The 27277-nt window shown below is 39.2% G+C and overlaps 1 protein-coding gene across 1 annotated transcript in view; it reads left to right on the top strand.

Moving 5' to 3' along the window:
- Positions 1-27277, top strand: part of cdh13 (cadherin 13, H-cadherin (heart)) — a 1360987-nt gene that overhangs the window by 1294355 nt on the left and 39355 nt on the right. Inside the window, exons 12-13 of the mRNA XM_028810133.2 lie at positions 8628-8861; positions 18507-18725. Of these exons, the coding sequence (XP_028665966.2) occupies positions 8628-8861; positions 18507-18725 (453 nt within the window). The remainder of the gene's footprint in view (positions 1-8627; positions 8862-18506; positions 18726-27277) is intronic.

Here is a 27277-nt window from a genome sequence, read left to right as displayed (position 1 = left end):
AAACTTGAAGAAAACCAGGATTTAATTTCAGTAATGCAGTCAATAAGCGAAGATGATGGAAAAGAAGAGTCAGCACTTACTCTAGCTTGTTGAGCAGGGGTGTGAATGGTTTCATTTACTAATTTTTAAGTTTTTAAGCCTGTTTTCCAAATATATTGTGCATCTCATTTCTTCACCAAAAACAAGTCGCACACCTCTCTGTTGTCCCCAGCATTCTTTGAAGCTTTTCACACATTATAATGACCAAGCTGAAAAGCCATACAGAGAAAACTGCCAATCACAGTGTGCTTTATTTCCATTCATTGCATAATTGAAAAATAAAATTAACATTTCTCCTTTGAGTAAGCCAATTTTTAAAAATGTATATGTCTATTCAGAATGAAAGAAAAAACAATACAAACTGAGTGTTCATTTTATTACATAAATTTACCAGTTTACTTTCATATTGGCCTGTACTTGTCAGAGAAGGAACTCAACAAGGTGTTAAGTTCAGTCAGATTTGTTCATAGTTATTGGCACTTAGCTGTTGGTGGATCAATACTCTGAATAGTTTATTCCACAGATGTTGATCTGGGGACTGTGTAATGAAGCTGAATCCCAAGATTTCCATAGGTTTGTAAGTTAGATATTATCTTGTTCAGACTGCTCATTTACAGAATAGTGAGCAGTTGCCCAAAAATGCTTAAATTCAAGGGGGATTTAAATCTCCTAGACATTCAAATTTCTTATTGTATCAAGGAAGCCAGTACATACTCTGAAAATCCATTCCAGGGTATAGCACTACCATTGGCACTGGACTACATTGTAGAAACCCAAAGGTCATAATCTACGGAGTGAAAGTTTTGGTCATGTCCCAGTCCTACTATCAGGTTGAGGTTGAGGTTGGGAGCATGTGCTGATAGTGCGTTGCCTCACCCACCACATGACGAACCACCTGAATTGCGATCCGAGTGGAGTGGGCTACCATAATCATGAGTCATAATTTACAGGGATTCAGAGTAGACCATGTTTTTCCAGTTCTTCAGTGTATGCATTCCCACAGCACCTGCAATTTCCATTTGTAGCTGAGGAGAATGAAACTCACTCGGGCTCTTTCACATCCTCCATGACAAGTCATTAACAATTTGTACATTGCAATATGACTGTTTTAATGTTAATCAACTTAATGTAGTTCATCTGTAATTAGAACATTAGAACAATCTAGATGAGAACAAGGCCATTCAGCCCAACAAAGCACGCCAGTCCTATCCACTTATTTCTTCCAAAAAAAACACCAAGTCATGTTTTACTATCTACCACTCCACCAAGTCCAGTTTTGAAAGTCTGTAAAGTCTTACTGTCTACCATGCTACTTGGTAGTTTATTCCAAGTGTCTATCTTCTTTGTGTAAAGAAAAACTTCCTAATGTTTGTGTGATATTTACCCTTAACAAGTTTCCAACTCTGTCCCTGTGTTCTTGATGAACTCATTTTAAAATAAAGGTCTCGATCCACTGTACTAATTCCCGTCATAATTTTAAACACTCCAATCATTGCCACCTCTTAATCTTCTTTTGCTTAAACTGTATAGGCTCAGCTCTTTTAATCTTTCCTCATAATGCATCCCCTGTATCCCTGGAATCGGCCTAGTTGATCTTCTCTGGACCTTTTCTAGTGCTGCGATGTCCTTTTTGTAGCCTGGAGACCAAAACTGCACACAGTATTCTAGATGAGGCCTCACCAGTGCATTATAAAGTTTGAGCATAACCTCCTTGGACTTGTACTCCACACATCTTGCTATATAACCTAACATTGTCCTCACAGGTGGCGCAGTGGTAGTGCTTCTGCTTTGCAGTAAGGAGACTGTGGAAGATTGTGGGTTCGCTTCTCGGTTCCTCCCTGTGTGGATAGCGCTTTGAGTACTGAGAAAAGCGCTATATAAATGTAATGAATTATTATTACATTCTGTTTGTGTTCTTAATGGCTTCTGAACATTGTCGGGAAGTCGATAGCTTAGAGTCCACTATGACTCCTAAATCCTTCTCATAAGGTGTACTCTCGATTTTCTGACTGCCCATTGTGTATTTAAACCTAACATTTTTACTTCCAATGTGTAATACTTTTCATTTACTGAAATTAAATTTAATTTGCCACAAATCTACCCAAGTCTGTATGCTATCCAAGTCCTTCTGTAATGATATAACAGATTCCAAATTATCTGCTAATCCACCTGTCTTGGTATCATCAGCAAACTTAACCAGCTTGTTACTTATATTCCTATTTAAATAATGTATATATATTAAAAATAGCAGCAGCCCTAGCACTGACCCCTGTCGAACAGCACTCTTAACATCAACCAATTCTGATGAGGTTCCTTGCATCGTCACCCTCTGCTTCCTGTGTCTGAGCCAATTCTGCACCCATCTAAAAACATCACTCTGAACTCCCACTTCTTTTAGTTTGATGCCCAACCTCTCATGTGGCACCTTATCACATGCTTATGAAAGTGAAGATAAATAATATCACATGCTCCATTTTGATCATATCCTTTTGTTGCCTCCTCATAGAATTCCACCAGTTAGTAAAACACGACCTCCCTCTTCTGAACCCATGCTGACTGTTCCTAATAACTCCTTTCCTTACCAGTTGTTGCTCAATCTTATCCTTTTCCTTCCATTAATTTTCCTGTGATGCATGTTAAGCTTACTGGCCTATAGTTGCTTGGATCTACTCTGTCACCCTTTGTATATAATGTGTAATGTTTTTTCAAAAATAAGTCCAAAAAGACACAAAAAAAAGGTTTGGGGACCGTCCCCGTATATTGCCCTAAGACAATATCAAAATGAAGTCTTTTTAAATTCAGAACAAATGACAGTTTTACTATTGAAACATGGTTGTTTAAATACAGAAAGGATTATGGGAAAAGGAAATGGTTGGCATCAAAACAGGAACCGGAAATAACATCGTCAGGAGGAGTCGGAAGTGATGTGATATTGCAGAGTCAGAAGTGAGGTTAGTGGAGATGGCCGGAAGTGACGTAATCGGCGGCCATCTTGAACCCAGAATCGGGGCAATTATTTTTCCTCTGGTTTTCTGTAAAGAGAAGAGATTTAGGTAAGCACCATGTGACACCCATATCTCGCGATATTTCACTCACCTTTAGGCTCTTTGACTGCCTCCTAATCGCACGTGTGTGACAAATGGTATAATATTTTCCATTTTCCAGTCCTTCAGAATCTCTCCAGTGCACAGTGACTTCCTAAAAATATGTGTCAAGAGTGTATATATGTACTTTCTACCCTTCTTAAGAACTCAATGGTAAATAGTATCTGGTCCTGGTGATTTGTTTGATTTCATCTTATTTAATCTGAGCAGTACTTCTCCCTCTACAATTTCCAAATCCCTCAGTACCTCCTTAGTTGTCATGTTTATCTCTGGAAGGTTATCCATTTGCTCACTTGTGAACACCTCAGAAAAATGTAAGTTTAGGGCATCTGCTATTTCATTGTCTGTATCTTTTACTTCCCCTTTATTATTTCAGATGCACTTCACCTCCTTCTTGACTGTTCTTTTACTACTAAAATACTGAAAGAATCTTTTAGGGTCTTCTTTTGCCTTATCTGCTATATATTCCTCTCCAACTGTCTTTTAGCCTCCTTGATATCCTTCTTAATGGTTGCTCTCATGTTCTCATACGTTCTACGATTCACTTTGCGATCATTAGTCTTATATGCCTTATAAAGCAGATTTTTGTTTTGCAGCTTCTTTTTTAAATCTTTATTAATACATTGTGGAGTTTTTTTTTATTTCCTATTAAATCCAAATTTAGGTATGTATCTGTCCTGCATTACATGTAGAACAACCTGTTGCACTGCTCCTCTACTGTCTCCACACTTAAAAGCTTATCCCAGTGTATCCTACTTAGATTTTGTCACATCTGGTCAAAATTTGTCATACCAAAGTTCAATTTAACAATTTTAGTCTTTGCATCTGCACTTACTGTATTATATTATGTTACATTGACCATAGTGGTTCAATCACCTCTACACCCTCAGTTCTATCTTGATTATTACAAAACACTAAATCCAGACAAGCTGTGTTGATGCTTTAACGTAGTAAATTAGTTAATTAAGCAGTGCTGTCATGTCTTTGTTATCAGTGCAATTGACAAACACCATTCAGGGTTTGCAGGCAAAAGCAATATGCACATGTCTGCTGAAGATAGTTTAGAGTCAGCATTCCTAACTTGAAGAAGGCCTGAATAATTTTTTAGGCCTAAAATACAAGGGAATTTTGTATTTTTTTTTACTTTTGTTAAGCACCTCACATTAATTATTTCTTTGGGTTTATATCAAAATTTTACCTTATCTTTGCAGTATGGAATTTCTGTCATTACCTTGTGGTTAGGTGGAAATCATAATTTTTTTTAAAGAGAATGGTGTTGAACCAACTCTTAAGTCACTTCTAATCTGCTTCAGTTTTCTGTCCCTTGTGCTCATTTTGCTGATGGTTTTTGTGATTTCTAAAGACATTTCTGGTAGATTGCAGTTCACTCAATACAGTGCAGTCTCATTCTGCCTGGGGTAAAGCGATGGTGTAAATAGAAAAGTGACCTGCTTGGAGAAAGGCTTCCTGCACCATATAAAATAAAATAAATAGAGGCAGTGATAACGTAACCAAGTTCCACTCATGCAGGAGATATTCCTGCCATTAGTTTTTTCCACAGGGAATGTAGGTTGTGAAATCTGTGGAAATCCTTGAGATGTGAATACTGTGATAAATGGAATAAGTGATACTTCACTCAATACAGTCCAAAGTCTTCAAAAATGTAGACCTTTAGTGGAATTGAGCTATAGTTTCACATCACTCAGCAAAGTTCTAGTGCCTTGTGTATTAAATATATCTTTTATGTATGGTCTGAACAAATCCAAATCAAATCGTATTATGTGATATCATCTGGTGTTGAATTCTGCTCTGTACTTGTAAGATTTCTATTGCACTATTATATTCTATTGAGGATTACTTGTGTTCTGTTCTGTGTATTATATTGTATTTACCCCCTTTTTTGACACCCACCCAACCTGGAAAGTGGTCTCTCTTTGAACTGCCTTTCCCAAGGTTTCTTCCATTTTTTTTTCCCAGCAAGGGTTTTTTGGGAGTTTTTTCCTTGTTAAATTAAAATTAAAGTTTGACCTTTAGTGTGCTGTCATTCAGATAATGTGAATTTCGTGTGTAATTACAACAGGGTTACACTGACATATACTGTAGTTAAAGTCAGATTGATGCACCTGTTTTGCATTGCAGTACATTTTAAATTTGGAAGTAATGTTTTTTTAATCAGTTTTGTCTTTTTAAGGAGGTTATATACAATAAGAAAATTACAACTGCATTGAATCCCAATGAAATTATTGTACCTGCCCAACTATAAATAAATGCAAAAATGTAACTTCTTTATTACCCCCTCCCCCCAAATATGGAAGTGCTTGATCAAGTATCGTAACTACCTAAACCACATTAAATGTCTCAGTTCGGATAACCAGGGGCTGGCTGTTCTCCAGGGTTTCCCCATTTTGCCAATCTCCGCCACCTTAAGAAATAATGATATCAGCAGCCCTGCAAACTATCCTAATTTAGACTGCATGTACCCCTAATCTCATCTTTTTCACCTATTACTCATAGCTCATGACCCTAAGCATTGTAGACTGGCCATTGTATTGATAACTTAGCTGCCGTTTCATCACCATGGTCAGCAGATATACTCCTGCTGTTACTATTTCGTTGGTCATACTTACAGTACCTTCAACCTGCACTTGTGAAATACTTGTGAAATACCAAAAAGTATTGCTTTGGCACTTCTCTCACTTTGTGTACATTATTTTTCCAATGACTTGCATCAGTCCCTCAACTCCCCGGTGCAATTTACCCACCATAGTCTCCTGATGTAGATCATTGCTGCACTCCAAGTCACCCTTATTTATCAGCCTTCTGTTGCCACATGGTCGAGGATTGGGGTACAGCAAGAGAGCTGTCAAATAGGCTTCTTCCTTGGCCTGTCTTGCACAGCTGCTACTAGATAATTACAATCTGTTGTGTTTAAATAGAAAATGAATAAGGAATCTTCTGTTTAATTATAGAGTTTCTGTCATGCCATCCTCTCCAGATCCCTTCACTGTAACTTTGTGATTCCAAAACTTTATATTCTGATAGACTCAAGTTGTTTTTTGTTTTTTTTTGTTTTTTGTTTTTTTTTTACTTATGAATGTAAGTGATTAAATTGGATCCTATTTTGGATGATTTATTTGCATTGTGCTTTTCTGTTGCCCGTCAAAGATTTACAAGAAAGCTACGACTTACTGTCATGAGACACCTTACAACTAGACAGACATGACAAGTTCTATTGGCAGCAAGGTTTAGAAAAGGCTGCCCAATTATTCCTAATTGGACCATTGAAATAAAATCTGGAAATTAAGCTTTCTATAAATGGGCAGCAAAATGATGCAAATCTTTGTTTCCTTGGGAAACATCTGTAAAGCCCAGATATAAAACAAAGTGTCAAGATTTGTCAGAATGCATACATTCTATTATACAGTCAAACCTCTTGATGAAAGAAATAGTTAATTTAAAAAGTGACAGTTTTTTTTATGAATTCTGCAGAAAATGGAATTCATAAGGTCCTTAGAAAATAACACTTAATATAGTGTATAACTTCCAAAATGTTAACATAATTCCAAGAGACATGTTTACTAAATCCAAGTTTTATACTGGAGCTGTCACTATGTGAAAGACTTTGTAGTGCACTCCGAATTGGCAAAGCATCTTAAAGCTACACTGTTAGAAATACTCTGTAACACTGAGATGTACTCTTAAATCTCCATGATATACAGTGTATAAACCCATATTTGTCATGCGTTTACATGATTCCGTCAAGAGGAAATTGGTACAGAAAGGAGTCACACCACATGGGTACTGAAGTAATTTACATTTCAATGCTGAGATCACTCCATCCTGCCTAGAGGGAAAATAGCCATCAGCAGCATGTTGATGTGGCCAGACAACACTGAGGTTCATGATGAAATCTGCAAAACAGAAATTATGTGCAGTCTTAAGTTTCATACAAAAGCTCAACGTCATGAAATGGATAAATAAAAGCAGTCAGAAGTGGAGCAGTTTTTTTTTTTTTTATCATAATCCTTAAGGGAGACAAATTTCACAGGACACTAACACAATTTCATGAATCTTAAATTGCTCAGAATAGCTGCAGTGATTTAAATATAATTTTTCAATTCAGTGACTCTGGCAACTTCCTTTTGGTTATCAGAAATGGAAAGTTCAAAGATACAACATCTTTCAGTATGTAAATTGAAGCATTTTTAAATATGAAAAAAATTTGTGATGCAGATAATCTAAAGAAGAACAAAATTATCCTCGGCCAAACTGCCTTATGTCTTCTTGTTGTCAACATTGATTTCTGAAGAGATTATAGATTTGTCAATGAAACTTCCATGGACTTTTTTCAATAATTATGAGGAAATGTTTGAGCAAGATATTTTATTTTAGTGATATCTGCCAGTATTTTTTCTTTGATAAAATCAATTTGGAATATGACAATTGGCAATAGGAAGGTTATAAAATACCAAGTCAGATGGTATCAGATACTTTTTGAATTAAATATCAGCACTCTTGAATAGTTATTCAGCATATGATTTATGACTGTTCAGGTTAAGGTTAACACATGTTGATCTAGAACAACAATACCAGATTACCGGAAGCTTTTTGGGTATTTGCCACAAAATGCCGGTGTAAAGGAGGTACTGTACTAAAACATAGTTTATCTTGGTTAAAATCAGTCTCCCAATGTATTCACAACTTTTATTTTCATTTATATGACTAGAGCTGTTACTGCTCATCCTGTTTTGGTTGGTAGTTTTTGGCATTGATAAGTGACTGTATAGTTATGGTATTTTCAGAAAATCTCTTGTACAGTAAATTGATATACCACATAACCCCAAAACATGGTCTTCCTCAGACAAATGTGGTTAGTCTATTGATACCTTCAAACCAATTTACCTATGTGATAATAATGACAGAATGTTGTCCCCAGATATTTGGCAGTTTCATACAAATTATAATCCTGAAATTGCCTCAAGATTCATGATACATGGGCCATTTGACCCTCAGTAAGGCATAAGAAATGTAAAAAGAACTTTCTCAAGAAATTGTAGGATAACACTTTTGTAAATTTCAATAGCCTTTTGCACATATAATAGCTGCAATGAACACGAACATTCATTTTTACCAGTGAAAGGTATGTGGAACATGGGGTGTCATTCTCCATTTTGAAATGCTGAAGAACAAAACTTCTTTTTGGATTTTCTGTGTGCTCTTAACCTTGTTTCCTTTGAATGTACTTTTCAAGTAAAGTTTTTGTCTGAATTTGTTACCATATAAAAAAATCAATTCTTTGATAATTAGGTAAGCACTATTTCTCCCTAGGAAACTCAACACTGTAATGAATGGTCATTTTTCATTTCCCTCACTCTTAACTTTTTCAGCTTGATTTACTTGATGCTATTCATTGGTCATCATCACTGTTAAAAGATTTAATTGTTTTTTGTCCTTTGTTACAAAGATGTCTCTTTTATTCTGCAGGTAATCCCATTGCAACTGGTACTGGAACACTGGTCATCAATCTGGAAGATGAGAATGACAATGCGCCATACGTCCATCCTACAACAGCAAAGGTCTGCGAGGACTCAAAAGACCTTAATGTTGTAATTTTAGAAGGCAAAGACAAAGACATCAGCCCCAACACAGATCCATTCAAAATTGAGCTAGGCAAGCAAGTCGGAATTGAAAAGACATGGAAAATCACCAGAGTTAATAGTAAGTTCATATGTTGTGCAGAATAATTTGTTAAACTTCAAAGACAATATGTGAATACTAGACAGAAAATAAAGGGGTGCTATATACAGTACATTCATACATTGTATAAAAATCTAAAATATGTGTATGATTGACTGATCTATAGATCTGTATCTATATAGGGCTAAAGTTACGTTTGTGATACAAAATTATCAGAAAAAACACTTTCTTGTTTAAGACTGACTGTACAATATACAGAATTTGTAACACTAGACTAACCAGAATGTAAGGTGGACCACAACAGAAGCCTAAATCATGGCAAAACTTCAAACACGTTGTGGGATGAAGGTCCATTTTAAGGACATGACATTAGAAAAATAGACAGGCTAATTACTTCTAAGAATAATGACAAAAACCTGTTCTGACCGTACTGAGGCAAATGTAATACCGAAAATAAATATAATATTTGCCTGACAAAAATTTCAATAGACAGTGCAGTGTATTAGGAAGGCATCTGAGTATGTTGTAATTAAGCTAACCCTAACTGAAAGGCACAATAATTAGGAAAATAGTAACACAAGAACAGCTTAAAACAGCTTTAGCAGTCTCTGCACAACCAAGCAGTACAAGCAACAAAAAAGCATGCAGCTCAAGTAATGTGTCAAATGGAGAGAAATAATTCTTATACAGCAGCAAGTCAGGCTGAGAAAATAAACACATTAGATGTAGCTGGCATTAACCACAATAATCAGGGAGGTGGTTCACAAAAGGCAAAAAGTGCCTAAAATGCAGTAAGCTTAATAATTTTCCAAGAGTGTGAATGTCATTGAGGTATTGATAAACCTTCCATTAATAGTCTTTTGATACAAGACCAAAGCTTTATCAGAGTAGGAACAAAGAGAAATGTGATTAAGTTCAAATTAGGTATGGGAGCTCAAGTAGGAATAACTATAAATACATAAATAATAGCTTGTAGAGTAAAGTTATATCACAACCAGCATGTATCTTACTATGATTTTAGTCAAAGGAGAAGTTAAGGGTATATATTGTACATGCTAAAATGTAAATAAGGAAAGGGAATGTTTATGGACTAATGAGTTGTAGATACTAACTCACCCCTGCAGAGCTTGAAAGAATGTTTAAACTTGGGCCTCATTTGACTATTGTAATATGTGCATCAAAGACAGTCTTGAAAGACTGCTACTTTTTCATAATAAGTGAATTTTAATTCTAATATAAAGCCCTTGGTCTACTCATTAACAGTTGTAATCCTACTGCTTTGAAATTGTGTTAAAGATCTTCAGCGCACAGGGAGGTCAGGCATCATCATTACCTTTTGCAGAATTATAGGATTAGACTGATATGGTAGATGTGGTGGGGACACCTCTCAGAGTCAAACTAAGAGCATGACTCAGTGTAACTTATACAATGTTATTGAACACCAACATTAGATTTTATTTCATGACACCACACCCAATAAATAGTCTTATTGAGTGTAGGATGCAAATGCAAATGAGCAGACTAGACTGAAGGAACTCTTCCATTATTTTGTCAAAGATAAGCTCAACACAATTTCATGTTCATAGCTACTGTTCCACAAACTTGAACACTATCAAGTAAAGAAGTCTCTGTGGCTGTATGGTAAAACACAAGATATAGATGCAAAGCAGAACACAGAAACTACTAAGGTTTTCCACATTTACAACAGTATTGCCAGATAGCTGACTTGGAAAAAGGATCTGTTGTTTTCTTTCTCTTTAAAAATGTGTTCGTGCAAATGCCATACTATATAATTAGAGGGTGAAGGGGTCTTTTCCAGGTTCCCAAAATCAAACGGGTGCTGAGTTGGAAAGGTGGGATCCAGTATGAGTGAAATGCATAGCAAAAGAAATTCCACAATCCAATAAAGATCCATCCACCCATTTTCCAACCTGCTGAATCCAAACACAGGGTCATGGGGGTCAGCTGGAGCCAATCCCAGCCAACACAGGGCACAAGGCAGGAACCAATCCTGGGCAGGGTGCCAACCCACCACAGATCCAATAAAGATTGTTTTTAAAAAGTTTAGTAAATATTTTAAAACGTACAAATCAGAAAAATTCAGTAAAAAGTTATTACACAATCTTAGTTTCTCGTGTTAAGCTTCAATTACATTAAATACATCCTGCCTTCCATGCATTGCCAAGTACAAGACAGATCATAGACTGAACTAACCTCTAGTCAGAATGACAAACTATAATTTTCTGTTTACAAGTTCGCTTGTAAGGGTAATAATAGAGCTTTCAATTAACTACTCACTAATATATAGGCACCCATTTTACCATAACTAGAAAAATACTTATATTTTAAATTTATATTCTTTCAAAATTCTGCTGCATGACTGCAGACTAAGGGCTCATTTATACTTTACACTCAGAACGTGTATGCCCATGCATCATGGCTGTAGTGCATTCCCAGTCTTCATTTGACGCATCCTCTGAGCACGTCCTCAGAAATTAACGTGACACATGCACGAGCTGCAGTCCTAGCAAAAAGTTGGGGGGCCACAGTGTGATAAAAGTCAGAATGTGACATCAGAATACATGTTTACTATCAACATGTGACAGAAAACCTCTTTGAGGATCCTCCAGGATCGATGTGCATGCTCCAATTTTTGATGAATGGTTAGATGTGGTGAAGCAAAATGCTGACATGCAAATACATTCATGGTGCTCTTATATTCAAGTTGCATATTGCCCATCATAATGCCACAATACATTTTAAAAGGCTCACATACCATCTTCTGTGCTGTCTTTTTTTTTTTTTTTTTTGGCACCTTCACAACAGCATCAGAATATATAGCAGTGTATTTGAGCCACAGAGACAAAAATTAAGGGCATGGTGAAAAGGTATATTTTGTGAATACAGTGGATAATTTGAGTTTAATCTTGAAATGTCCACTTTAACCTCGTTGTTTACTTTATCATTAAAGTAGACCGTAAATGTCATCTTAAAACTAAACCAGTTGTTAATCGCTACGTGCTTCTGGGTCTTACTCCTGTATTTACAGCAGCAGCAAGCAGCAATCACCACACAGAACACATTAAATTTATGATATTCCAGCTTTCTGCACATTTAGAACCATTAGATTTATACTTGATATCACTTTCATGATGAAATGCATTAAAGTATGTATGTTACTTTTTACAAATACATCATTAAGTTTGTTTAAATAATGAATACTGTTAATAATTACACAAATGGGGGCTGCATGGTGGAAGTGCGGTAGCGTTGCTGTCTCACAGGGAGTCACATCGCTTGTGTCCCCTACTTAGAATTTGTATGTTTTTCTGGTTAGTCTCTACAGTGTGCTCTGTTTTCCTCCCAAAGACATGAAGGTTTTGAGGATTTGGTGACACTAAAATGACACTAGTGTGTGTGTGTGTGTGTCCAGGGATTGTTTCTGTCTCATGCCCAATGCTTACTGGAATCGGCACATTCCCGGATTGATGGATGGAATCATTAAACACCCATTTCAGAGATGTTGTGGCAAGGTGTCCTCGGAATTTATTGGATGTTTCAGGCAATTCACAACACAGCAAAGACAAACGTTTTTTCACCATGATGTTATCTTGCACTGCCACCTGGTGGAATCTTTCAGATTTATGTAAAGTATGCGCGCAAGTATAAACAGTACAACAATTGCATAGCAGTAGCGTCCGCTAGAGCACACGTCGCATGAAGTAACCTGGCCTAAGACCAAAAGGAGAGCACACATTACACCTATCCTAAAGTCCTTATATTGGTTTATGTTAGTCTTCGTACTGATTTTAAAATTATTTTTAGTTTATAAGGCACTACATGACCTAGCACCAGGTTATCTTTCACAAATGCTTTGGTTTATAAACCAGGAAGACCCCTCAGATGCTTGGTTCCTCTCCCCTTAGCCGTTCCATGAAGCAGAACAAAAATATTTGGCGATGCTTCTTTTAGCTGTTAGGCTCCAAGCTGCTGGAACAGCCTACCTCAGGATGTGAGAGAAGCTGAAAATTGGCAGGTTCTTCTTGCCCTAAGTTTACAATAGCTATTCCCTGTATAGGGGAGAGGGGAATTTGAACCATTTCATGATGTGCAAAGAAATAAAAGGAATATTATTTAAGACATTCCAGGGAGATCAGAGTTTGAATGAAATTTGTAAAATTCTCTTGCAGTGTTATTCATATTACAAAGAAATGCTATGTGATTTCTACTCATTGTTGTCTTTTGAGCTACAAAAGAATATGTAGGTGATATTATGAAACCCATTCAAAAGTTGTTTCAATCCTACTAAAATGCTTTGCTAAATTTATTTAATAATATATATTCATTTTCTTTATAAATAATGGAATAAAAGGTATTTATCTATACAAAGTGAACAGTATTCATTCTCTGAAATGGAAGCAAATTACAGATACCTAAGGAAAAAAATATGCTTTTATTGTTAACTTACACTACATTTACAAGTGCACTTATTTTCTATAACTTGTTAGTGCTTTCATTCTGTCACGCCAGACCTTCGCTTATTTTTTTTTCTTTTAATATATTTTTTGAAACAGAAACTTGTATAATGGACACATATTTACACATAAGATCATGATGTCTGGTCTTCTAACAGCATGTGTGCAGCTCATTGTTTTTTGTCTGCTGGTTAAAGAAAAAAGAGGAAGTTTTGAATGTTAAAAAGCAAGATGTGTAAAATTAAGTCGGAAGTAATATGTTCTATTAGCAGCAGTATTTGTTTTCTAATTTGGAAAATTGTTTGTCTGCTGCCACTTAACACCCTTCTCGCTCTAAACCCATGCTGACTGTCCTGTAATGTGCCTGTGCCACATCTTCCTACCATGCTGAAACCATTTCTGTTGTTTTGCATTAACCACTAATTATGGTAGGTGGTCTGCAAATGTTTGTGCCACCATGCTTTTTATGTAAGTATGTCTATGCAGATGCACAATATTGCCAGCCCCTGTCGTAACTGTACTCATGTTGGTTAGGGCTGTATACTGCTGCCTTCTGATGTTCACTGCTATCATTTTACGTCATTTTAACGCAATGGTAGTGTTAAGACTAATTCTGTTTTAAATTTTATAGTGTTGCCTTTTTTTTCTGCAAACAATGAGCCAGTAATATGTTCAAAATGGAACCAAGTTCATCCTTGAATTTTGGTATAAGTATTATATTTTATTAGGTGATCTATTGCATTTGCAGTTCTTGTCATGTTTTATGCTGCTAATATTTAATCTTCTTCAACACCTCAATTTAATTTTACTATAATCAGTCTGCAAAGAGCGGTCCATCTGGCATTCATGCCAATGCTAACTGCTTCTTAGACATACTCTAATCCTGTTCACTGAAAGCAACTGTTCTCTATTTCCCTGTTCTACAGAATCAACTGTATCGGCTTGCAACTCTTCAGTGATGTGATAATTTCTCTGCATACTCTCATTAACCCTCAGTTATGCATATACAGAAAATTCAACTGCAGTACAACTTTTCAATACTGTCTGCATGTGTACGTTTTGGAAAATTTTATTAGTTGCTAGGGCTCATTACAGAATCCTCTGGATAGCATTCTGGGGACTAGGAGCATTTTTAGTAATCTGCCAAATTAACTGCACGTGAAGTCAACAGCTGAGTAAAATAATGTGGCACAAACCTTTATAAGTAATTGATAAAAGTCAAGTCCAATTACCAACATGCTTGCTGTCACTTCTCCTTTATTTTTTTTTTTGGTGCAGTGCAGCTTGTTCAGCTGCTGCCTTCACATTTTAGTTGTTCTTGATCTCGTACATACAAGAGGATTGCTTTAATGTAAATTCTTACTTTATTTATGTTAGATGTTCTCCAGTTTTAACTTGAAAAGACATGCTAGAATTTTTCCATATCTTCCGTCAATATTTGCATACGATGTGCACTTCTTCATATCTGATAATCCATCCATCCATCCATTTTCCAACCTGCTGAAACCAAACACAGGGTCACGGGGGTCTGCTGGAGCCAATCCCAGCCAACACAGGGCACAAGGCAGGAACCAATCCCGGGCAGGGTGCCAACCCACCACAGCATATCTGATAATGTTCTGATATAATTGTAAAGTTGCATACACTACTTTGAATTATTAAAAATCATAAAGAATGACTTACATCGTTTCCACTTAATAATAAATTGAGAAATCGATCCTTAAAAATGTATCTGCACTGAAGGTAAGGTGCTTATGACTTTGTAATTAATAAGCTTAGGAAACAATCTCCCACTTAAGTGAACATTATTATTTTAATTAAATTTTTTAGCTGACTTGCATGGATACTTGCAAATATGGAGGCTGAAAACATTGTCACATTGCTTGTTAACAACAGTCTAGGACCTAATTAGCTTATGTGACATGCTTATATTTGTGAGAATGTACACATTTGTTAGAGAGAGAGAAGAGAGATTAGGACCACGCACTGATTCCGTGCATTGCCGCACCCACCACATGACAAACCAAATCAGGATCCCAGATTAGGACCGGAATGCAGCTATGTAATGGGTGACACCTCATCACCACACTGGAGTGCCAATTGTGCCACCAACCCCCAGGTTTTCCCGGCAGGTTTGAGGGCCTACATGTAGGGCTGGATGCAGATTAACGTCATACCCAGGACAGAGCAATTACAGATTAAGGGCCTTGCACAAGGGCCACCCGAAGTAGAGTCACTTTTGGCGACATTTGTTAGGATAATGAAGAAATCTTTATTTTATGATCAGAACATTTTCGAGAACATCTAAAGGATTATTAAAATCAAGATTTATATGAAAATGCAACTTTTGGAAATATTCAGGAACACACAGAATGGGTGGCTATAGAGGCTCAAGGCCCTGACATTTAGTTCAAGTGCCTATTTTGTTACTTGACTTAATCCAGACAGTCAACTAGTTCTTTTTTTTCACAGCTAACTAAGAATTTCCCATTAGGACCTAATTAAATCTCTTCTGAACACAAGTTCCTGCCTCCTGTACAACATACAGTACATAATTGAGATTAAAGCCATAATGATCAATGTAGGGCACTAAATCTGTGCATGTTGCATTAAACCTTATGACCAGTCACAATGAGAGGATAAACAGATTTTTCAGAATGCTGTACAATAGTAATGCACCAAACCTTCTGTTTTGAGAATGTTGTGTTTAAGAAAAAATCATTTTCATTCATGTATTCAAAGTCTGCAAGGTGTGGTATAGCAGGTCCGTGCTTTAACAATCAGGAGACCTGTTTTAATAAATTAGCAGGCTCGATCTACGTGGGTGTGCGTGCTTGCGTAGCTGTGGCAGGTTGGTGGAGTAATTGGGGCAAGACACACCTTCATATGAGGGTGTGGTCTGTCTCAGTTTCTTCATTGGCTTCTTGCAGTGTGCAATTGAGGTGCTGCACCCACACAGACATAGGGAGACACAGCACAAGAGAAGGGGAGATAAGAGATGACTGGAAAAAAGGAAAAACATAGACTAGCCAGTGAGAGGAGAAAGGAAGGACAGAGGTTAAAAGAATGGGAAGAGAGATGAGAGAGTGCGAGTGAAAGCCCATGCAGGATAGAATGGAGGCAGGTGATCAGGAGTGGAGCCTCAGGGCAAGCAGCCTGAGGCCAAAGAGAGGGTGCTCCTACTGACAGGTCACCTGGGAGTAGGAGCAGCCTGACCTACAGGGTCTCCCGCAGATGCTGAGGGACAGGCGGCGGGAGATGTATGTGGATCAGCATTGCCCCCCACAGTTGCTGAGGGCCTGGCAATGGGGAGCTGAGCCTGGATAGAATGGTTGACTGCACCTGTTGGTTGGGTTTCTCCTCAGTTGCCAGATCCCATATGGGATAAGCTGAGGCAACGTCGCCATTTAGAAGGCAGCATTGGGACACGTGAGTTTTAAGAAACACTGGACAGTCTCTCAGATTTTAACCTCTGGTTTTAAGAAAATATTTTTTGAACTGTTTTTAATTTTCACTTATTTACTGAAGATTTGCACTGCAGTTTTGGATACTATTTGTCTTGATTCTTTTTAATAAAAGCATTTTTATGCACCTACCCCTTGCTTTGTGTGAGTGTCCTCATCTGCCCTTTTATCCCTCAGGTACGTTCAAGAGGCTCCCTAGATCAAATGGGAGAATGGAGCTAACCCGCTTTACCTCAGCCTGACGGGCCCAACAAAATTCAGATTTTGGGCAGTGTTCAGATTGGTTTCTCACATACAACTCTGGAATCTGTCTGAGTTTGATTTTGTTTTCTAATAAGTGAAAATTTATTTTGATTATGAGTTAAATGTGTTTTTGAAAGTGCTTTATAAAACCTTATACTAACAAGTTGCGAACAGTATTTAAGTAATGCTGATTGTTGGCTCATGTACTTTCAGGCAGAGAGCTAGAGGGATTTAATTTACCTGTTGGGGTAAAATATAACTTTACTAAAGCTCAAGAAAAAAAAATCCAAGCTACCTTAATGCCTTTGAAGTTACTTTGAAAGTTCCTGTAAAATTACAACACAGGAATTAAAGTTGGCAAAAATGTACACCCAGGTGTTCCTTCTCCTCTTCTAAGTTTCTGGTCACCAAAAGGTGACTCAACATTTTGGAAGAAATGTTTTCAAATGTACCAAGCTGAAAAAATATGCTCTAAAATTTCAGTTTATTTGTAATATTTATTTCCATGTAAATTAATTTTTTTCACCTCATTTGTTTTGTACAGGTAAATTATTTATAGCCCTATGCCAAAGTCATTTGCAGATTTCTAGTTTTCCACATTGCTCTATGCACTAAAATTGTAATGTTCTAATTTCACATGTACATTTCCATTATTCATTTAGTGTACTATGTGGTAATTATTTTTTAAACAAAGACTCATTTATGACTAAAATATAAGGTTAAATTTGAAGCCTGTAAGTTAGTCATAGAATAATTTAGCAATAATGTCTTTTGATTGGTAAGCCACACAAAGCTCTCACATAAAATCAGGAGGATAGGTGCTAATTGTTCTGTATGAAGTGTCAGTAAAAATGCTTATGCAGAAAAATGTTTAATTTGTTTACCCTCGTCACATTCAATTTATTTTTAGAATGTGTAACTGTTAGACATAGCTACAGCTCTCAGCCATGAAGTACCTCTTGTCTGCCAAAGGTCTTTTTTAAACTTACTGTTTCACTACATGTGAAATGCAACTTGGTAGCTTTATGTATCTGAAGATATAATATGGTCGAGCTACTGACCTCACAGCCACAAAGTAAAAGTACAAAAGCTGACTGGCAAAATGCCACCCTTTAGGCTAATTAAGATTTTTAGCACTTATGGAAAATTCCAAATAGATCTACTAGATTGCACACTTTCATCTCAAATGCATTGGCTTTGCATATTGGTTTTATGACTGAAAAGTTTTTTTCAGTAACATTTGGCCAGTATGATCCAGTGGTGTGAGAAGGGAAACAAAGGGGAAAAAAACAGTACTATGAGGACTCTAATTTCAAAAAGAACTAGCAGTTGAAAAGATGTACATGAATACTGTAGGTTAAGATTTATCATTAAGGTACACAAATGGAATGTGTAAACGTATTCTGCTGTTTGATTTCTTGTAGGTAGATTTGTGCTATGCAGAAAAGTTCATCTGTTTTAATCAGTTGCTTTCTCTTTACCAGATACCCACGCACAAGTCAGCCTTCTTCACAACCTGCAACGAGCCAACTACAACTTGCCAGTCATTGTGACAGACGCAGGCACACCTCCCTTGACCAACAGCACAGAAGTTAAAGTACAAGTGTGCACTTGCAAAAAGAACAAAATGGATTGCAACGGTGCCAACACTTTGCACATCAGCGTGGCCCTTCTCCTCAGCATTTCATTCATCACTTTGTTTTGTAAGTTACTCTCCTTTTTCTCTTCTTCATTCCTCTGACACAATGTACACCAATCATTAGCTTCTCTTGCATTAAGGGTTGCCGTACAGTAATCATCATATAGTACTTGGTTTGCAGGTGTTTTTTTTAAATGTATTTTTGTTTTTATTTATTGTGTAGAATGCATATTTGAGTATGCAAAAGGTTTGAAAATGTTATCAGAGAAAAGAGTGTGCACTCTGTACACTTTGTGCACTTGAATATGTCAAGTGCCACCTTTAAACTGTTCTGATTCTGTACATTAGTTAGTTGAAATCTGGCAATGTTTGGCCAAATTGAACGCATTAATGCTTCAGTTATATTATTCAACAAGCAAAGGTTTTGTCTGCCACTTATCTTTTTTTTCACATTGCCCATGTACCTTACCTTTAATTAATGATTGGGATTGACAGTTGACTTCTTCTATACCAATAATCAATCTTTTAAATCACACTATCAGTCAGCCTTTATTATACATAATACATGTGAACCTAAAAGTAATCAGGTCTTACTGAAAAGAGCAGTAATTTATTTGTCTGAATACAATTTTTTAGCAACAGATTGTATAGATCAAGTAACAGTTTTAGATGGCATACATGTATAGGCAAACACAATTTTCTGTGTATATAAAAGTTTAAACTTACAACTCTTTATTATTTCTACCACTGTGCGTGGTGGTGTGCAAATGGTTGCAGAATTGACTCCAAGAAAGGCAACAATGGACTATGGAACAGAGAACAATTTCTGAACCAAACACACAATGTCAAAAACAGATTCCCACTGGGAAGAGGGCTGAGACTCAATTGAATTTATTTATATGATTTACTAAAAATTGAAACAAGCAGACACCCTGAAGTCAGCAATGTTCAGATTTCAGTTCATATGCAACACATAAAATATAATGTTAATAAAAAAAAACACTTTTCTATCTAGAAAGGAAAATATTACATAAAAATGCACAGTTTTGTTTTTTTTAGTTGTCAAATACAAGTGAAAAACAGTTGAGGGTCTTTATGGACAGATTACTTCTGACAACACTCTCTCTCTCTCTCTCTTTATATATAAGGGGGGGGGGGGCTGAACACACACTAAGGACATGCCGTGGGTCAGCTGATTACTTTCTGCTGCTGGCGAGCTGCGTGTTATGTTTGACGTGCTGCGCGTCGTTCGTTTAAAAGCCTGTACAGCAGCTGTCCTTTTGCCAGTTCGCGTCTCTGCTGCACGCGTTGTAAAGCTGGTGAGCTGCATGTTCTGCTTGTTGCTTGTCGTTGTTTTAAGAGCTGGGAGCACATGAAGTGTGTCTGCCAAAAGCATTTCAACAACTGCTAGGTTAGATGTCCGTGAACTTGTTTTAAATGTTATCTCACTGCCTTGTCTCGCATGACGTTAAAGTGTCTCTCTCATTAAGTACAAATCATTTACCTTATTTTCAAATCCCACCAAAGTCTAGCCCCATCTTGTCTCAGCAGACCTATCCATTACATACATATCCTAACATTCCTTTTATATTCTCGCAGTCCAACTTGCTGTTACATTTCCCTTAAGATTACATGGATGACCGACTATTTAGCATCTCCAATTTAAAGCCCTGAAGTGTTTTCCCTTTTAAGCACGTCATACAGTTTGTGTGCGCCTTCTGAGACCATTTTCTGACAGACCTTATCACTGTTCTGTGTTCCTTCCTAAGGCAGGGTTTTATATTGTAGTTTACTTTCTTACTCATGTATGCAGTTATTTAGTAATGTATTTGATTTTATCATATTCTTGCATGTTGTGAAATGGACGTAGTATAGCGCCTGACCTGGCACAGACTCACTCAGAGGCTCATGTAAAACACACAAGACATTTATTTTTTCTTCCCCGTGAACCCCCCAGCCACAGCACAGTCACAAAAGCACTTAAATCACCAAACAAACACTCTTCTTCTGGCACCACCACTCCTCCCAGGCAACCTTGTCCTCTTCCTCCCGATTCTGGCCCAGATTGGTGGTTGACGGTCCTTTTTATAGCCCACCTGGAAGTGTTCCAGGTGTTTTACCACCTGGTTCCAATTGCACTTCCAGGTGGGGCTGAAGAGTTGTCCAACTGGACAGTGGAATCCATGCAGCGACTCCATCTCCTATGGAGCCCTGCGGGAGGTTGAGGCATCACCGCCGGCCAGGGAGGCTGCCACCAAGTGTCCCGGAGGAGGTATTGAGCTGCTCATGGTTGCTCCCCTGAAACATATGCAGCAGGGGCATCCCAGCCAGGCATGGAACCCGGCCGCCCGCCACAATGTCTTGAAAAGTCATTTTAAGTAAAATGTATTATTAATTGAGTAATACTAGTCCCAGAGCAGTCTCCACAGTTTTCAGGGCTGCATTGTATAGTAGTCTATTTAAGGGAGTGAAGCAAGAGCCCATTTTAAATAATTTTAGATTTTTAATTAAAGTGAAGCATTTTCATTAATGCTGTCAGTCCTCAAATGAGGAAATCCTTAAGCAAACTTGACTCATAGGCCAATTTTCACATTAAATAATAACACAGCCTTTTTTGCTAATATGTTTATAGACAGAACGGTATATAAAAAATAAACTGTTTAATTTATTGTTAAAATAAAGATCACTAGATGACCTTGGGAAATTATCTTTAGGTTCATTAACAGGGGTGCACATTCAGCAGAGTTTGTTGAAATAAGCAGTTATGAGAAATCCAGAGGCAATCTTTTCTTTCAATCCCTTTCATCCCTAAGTGCCAAGAGTCAATCCAGAGTAGAAAAAAAGGGCAAAAAAGGTCTCTCTACCACAAGAGGTATTATGGATCTCAGTGCAAAATGAGTTCTGTCAGCCTCTATCTGTCTCCTAGCACAAGGGGCACAGACAGCTCAGATTTCAATTCCTTCATCAGGAGCCTGACCCCAGACACTGGGAGAGGAGGCTATGAAAAATAGAAGACAAGAGCACAGTGGCTGCCAGCTGAAGACTGTAGAGGTGTGAAGGGCTTATTTCTTTACGCCCACACAGTAGCTTAGTTAATTCTACAAGGAAATGAAAAGGCAACATAAATATCATTCATTTATTTATTTATTCACTTTATATATATATATAGATAGATAGATAGATAGATAGATAGATAGATAGATAGATAGATAGATAGATAGATAGATAGATAGATAGATAGATAGATAGATAGATAGATAGATAGATAGATAGATAGATAGATAGATAGATAGATAGATAGATAGATAGATAGATAGATAGATATCCATCCATCCATCCATCCTCTTTCGCTTATCCGAGGTCGGGTGGTGGGAGCAGCAGCTTGATTAGAGATACCCAGACTTCCCTCTCCCCGGCCACTTCTTCTAGCTCTTCCGGGAGAATCCCGAGGCGTTCCCAGGCCAGCCGGGAGACATAGTCCCTCCAGCGTGTCCTGGGTCTTCCCTGGGGCCTCCTCCTTGTTGGACGTGCCTGGAACACCTCACCAGGGAGGCTTCCCGGATGACTGAGCTTCTCACCCTATCTTTAAGGGAGAGCCCAGACACCCTGCGGAGGAAACTCATTTTAGCCGCTTGTATTCGCGATCTCGTTCTTTCGGTCACTACCCATAGCTCATGACCATAGGTGAAGGTAGGAGTGTTGATCGACTGGTAAATTGAGAGCTTTGCCTTACGGCTCAGCTCCTTTTTCACCACGACAGACCGATGCAGAGCCCGCATCACTGCGGACGCCGCACTGATCCGCCTGTCGATCTCACGCTCCATTCTTCCCTCACTCGTGAACAAGACCCCGAGATACTTGAACTCCTCCACTTGAAGCAGGATCTCGCTTCCAACCCCGAGAGGGCACTCCACCCTTTTCCAGCTGAGGACCATGGTCTCGGATTTGGAAGTGCTGATTCCCATCCCAGCCGCTTCACACTCAGCTGCGAACCGATCCAGAGAGAGCTGAAGATCATGGCCTGATGAAGCAAACAGGACAACATCATCTGCAAAAAGCAGTGACCCAATCCTGAGTCCACCAAACCGGACCCCCTCAACACCCTGGGTGCACCTAGAAATTCTGTCCATAAAAGTTATGAACAGAATCGGCGACAAAAGGCAGCCCTGGCGGAGTCCAACTCTCACTGGAAATGGGTTCGACTTACTGCCGGCAGTGCGGACCAAGCTCTGACACCGGTTGTACAGGGATCGAACAGCCCTTATCAGGGGGTCCGGTACTCCATACTCCCGGAGCAGCCCCCACAGGATTCCCCGAGGGACACGGTCAAACGCCTTTTCCAAGTCCACAAAATACATGTAGACTGGTTGGGCGAACTCCCATGCACCCTCCAGGACTCTACTAAGGGTTTAGAGCTGGTCCACTGTTCCGCGACCAGGACGAAAACCACACTGTTCCTCCTGAATCCGAGGTTCGACTATCCGATGGACCCTCCTCTCCAGAACCCCCTAATAGACTTTTCCAGGGAGGCTAAGGAGTGTGATCCCTCTGTAGTTGGAACACACCCTCCGGTCCACCTTCTTAAAGAGGGGGACCATCACCCCGGTCTGCCAATCCAGAGGCACTGTTCCTGATGTCCATGCGATGTTGCAGAGACATGTCAACCAAGACAGCCCTACCGCATCCAGAGCCTTGAGGAAGTCCGGGCATATCTCATCCACCCCCGGGGCCCTGCCACCAAGGAGTTTTTTGACCACCTCGGTGACCTCAGTCCCAGAGATGGGGGAGCCCACCTCCGAGTCCCCAGGCTCTGCTTCCTCATTGGAAGGCATGTTAGTGGGATTGAGGAGGTCTTCGAAGTACTCTCACCACCGACCCACAACGTCCCAAGTTGAGGTCAGCAGCGCACCATCCCCACCATATACAGTGTTGACACTGCACTGCTTCCCCCTCCTGAGACGCCGGACGGTGGACCAGAATCTCCTCGAAGCCGTCTGAAAGTTATTCTCCATGGCCTCCCCAAACTCCTCCCATGCCTGACTTTTTGCCTCAGCAACCACTGAAGCTACATTCCACTTGGCCTGCCGGTACCTGTTAGCTGCTACCTGTTAGAGTCCCAGATCCAGGTCTCCGAACACAGGGTCACGGGGGTCTGCTGGAGCCAATCCCAGCCAACACAGGGCACAAGGCAGGAACCAATCCCGGGCAGGGTGCCAACCCACCACAGGATACACACAAACACACCAAGCACACACTAGGGCCAATTTAGAATCGCCAATCCACCTAACCTGCATGTCTTTGGACTGTGGGAGGAAACCGGAGCGCCCGGAGGAAACCCATGCAGGGAGGACCCGGGAAGCAAACCCAGGTCCCCAGATCTCCCAACTGCAAGGCAGCAGCGCTACCCACTGCGCCACCGTGCCGCCCTATATATATATATATATATACTATATATGTATATATACTGTATAAATATATGTATATATATACTGTATATACAGTACTGAGCAAAAGTTTTAGGCATGTGTGAAAAAATGCTGTAAACAAAGAATGCTTTCAGAAATATAAATAATCATTGTTTATTGTTATCAATTTACAAAATGCAAAGTGAGCAAACAAAAGAAAAATCTAAATCAAATCAATATTTGGTGTTACTACCTTTTGCCTTCAAACCAGCATCAATTCTTATAGGTACACTTGCACAAAGTCAGGGATTTTGTAGGATTATAGTCAGGTGTATGATCAACCAATTATACCAAACAGGTGCTAATGATCATCAATGTCACATGTAGGTTGAAACACAGTCATTAACTGAAACAGAAACAGCTGTGTAGAAGGCTTAAAACTGGGTGAGGAACAGCCAAACTCTGCTACCAAGGTGAGGTTGTGGAAGACAGTTTCATGTCATGGCAAGATTGAGCACAACAACAAGACACAAGGTAGTTATACTGCATCAGCAAGGTCTCTCCCAGACAAAGATTTCAAAGCAGACTGGGGTTTCAAGATGTGCTGTTCAAGCTCTTTTGAAGAAGCACAAAGAAACGGGCAACGTTGAGGATCGTAGACGCAGTGGTCGGCCAAGTAAACTTAATGCAGCAGATGAAAGACACATCAAGCTTATTACCCTTCGAAATCGGAAGATGTCCAGCAGTGCCATCAGCTCAGAGCTGGCAGAAACCAGTGGGACCCAGGTACACCCATCTACTGTCCGGAGAAGTCTGGCCAGAAGTGGTCTTCATGGAAGAGTTGCAGCCAAAAAGCCATACCTCCGACGTGGAAACAAGGCCAAGCGACTCAAGTATGCACGAAAACATAGGAACTGGGGTGCAGAAAAATGGCAGCAGGTGCTCTGGACTGATGAGTCAAAATTTGAAATATTTGGCTGTAGCAGAAGGCAGTTCATTCGTCGAAGGACTGGAGAGCGGTACAATAATGAGTGTCTGCAGGCAACAGTGAAGCATGGTGGAGGTTCCTTGAACGTTTGGGGCTGAATTTCTGCAAATGGAGTTGGAGATTTGGTCAGGATTAATGGTGTTCTCAATGCTGAGAAATACAGGCAGATACTTATCCATCATGCAATACCATCAGGAAGGCCTATGATTGGCCCCAAATTTATTCTGCAGCAGGACAACGACCCCAAACATACAGCCAAAGTCATTAAGAACTATCTTCAGTGTAAAGAAGAACAAGAAGTCCTGGAAGTGATGGTATGGCCCTCACAGAGCCCTGATTTCAACATCATCGAGTGTGTCTGGGATTACATGAAGAGACAGAAGGATGTGAGGAAGCCTACATCCACAGAAGATCTGTGGTTAGTTCTCCAAGATGTTTGGAACAACCTACCAGCCGAGTTCCTTCAAAAACTGTGTGCAAGTGTACCTAGAAGAATTGATGCTGTTTTGAAGGCAAAGGGTGGTCACGCCAAATATTGATTTGATTTAGATTTCTTTTGTTCATTCACTGCATTTTGTTGATTGATGAAAATAAATGATTAACACTTCCATTTTTGAAAGTATTCTTTGTTTATACCATTTTTTCACACCTGCCTAAAACTTTTGCACAGTACTGTATATGTATATATACTGTGTGTATGTATGTATGTATGTGTGTGTATATATATATATATATATATATATATATATATATTTTTTTTTGTAACAGTAGGGGGCGCTAGAGCTCCCTTGAACCCTCAGGTACAACGCCAAACAACATTTAAAAGTCCAAGACTTTTTATTTTTATAATAATAATGTGCACTAAACACCCTCCACTCCACACTACATATTCAATAATCAAATAATCCAACACCAATCCTCCTCTCCCAGACACTTAGCCACCCTTCCTCCCAGCTCAGCTCAGTGTCTGGGCTTTCCCACAGTCCTTTTATATCCCCTGACCCGGAAGTGATTCCAACCCTGCAGTCCATGATTCGCTATCACTTCCGGGTCAGATTAAAAGACCTTTTCGTCATCCCGGAAGTGCGTCCTGATCACATGACCAGAAGAAACGCTGTGCTTCCGGGTTATAGGGCACGTATAAGTCCTTGAGCCTCCCTGCAGCGTCCTCTGGTGGGCCCCACGGTGTCCAGCAGGGTCGGGAATAAAAACTCCATTGTCCATGATTCCCTGCTGGTCTTCGGGGAACTTCCATGCTACAGAGAGGGCTCCATAGTGCATCCGGAAAGTATTCACAGCGCATCACTTTTTCCACATTTTCTTATGTTACAGCCTTATTCCAAAATGGATTAAATTCATTTTTTTCCTCAGAATTCTACACACAACACCCCATAATGACAATGTGAAAAAAGTTTACTTGAGATTTTTGCAAATTTATTAAAAATAAAAAAATTGAGAAAGCACATGTACATAAGTATTCACAGCCTTTGCCGTGAAGCTTGAAATTGAGCTCAGGTGCATCCTGTTTCCCCTGATCATCCTCGAGATGTTTCTGCAGCTTAATTGGAGTCCACCTGTGGTAAATTCAGTTGGTTGGACATGATTTGGACAGGCACATACCTGTCTATATAAGGTCCCACAGTTGACAGTTCATGTCAGAGCACAAACCAAGCATGAAGTCAAAGGAATTGTCTGTAGACCTCCGAGACAGGATTGTCTCAAGGCACAAATCTGGGGAAGGTTACAGAAAAATTTCTGCTGCTTTGAAGGTACCAATGAGCACAGTGGCCTCCATCATCCATAAGTGGTATGAAGTTCGAAACCACCAGGACTCTTCCTAGAGCTGGCCGGTCATCTAAACTGAGCGATCGGGGGAGAAGGGCCTTAGTCAGGGAGGTGACCAAGAACCCGATGGTCACTCTGTCAGAGCTCCAGAGGTCCTCTGTGGAGAGAGGAGAACCTTCCAGAAGGACAACCATCTCTGCAGCAATCCACCAATCAGGCCTGTATGGTAGAGTGGCCAGACGGAAGCCACTCCTTAGTAAAAGGCACATGGCAGCCTGCCTGGAGTTTGCCAAAAGGCACCTGAAGGACTCTCAGACCATGAAAAAGAAAATTCTCTGGTCTGATGAGACAAAGATTGAACTCTTTGGTGTGAATGCCAGGCGTCACGTTTGGAGGAAACCTGGCACCATCCCTACAGTGAAGCCCAGCCAGAGCCCA

The sequence above is a fragment of the Erpetoichthys calabaricus genome, chromosome 9 (genome assembly GCF_900747795.2).
Source record: "Erpetoichthys calabaricus chromosome 9, fErpCal1.3, whole genome shotgun sequence".
NCBI lineage: Eukaryota > Metazoa > Chordata > Cladistia > Polypteriformes > Polypteridae > Erpetoichthys > Erpetoichthys calabaricus.
Note: the sequence above shows the minus strand (reverse complement) of the source record. Positions and strands in the feature narration are given on the sequence as shown.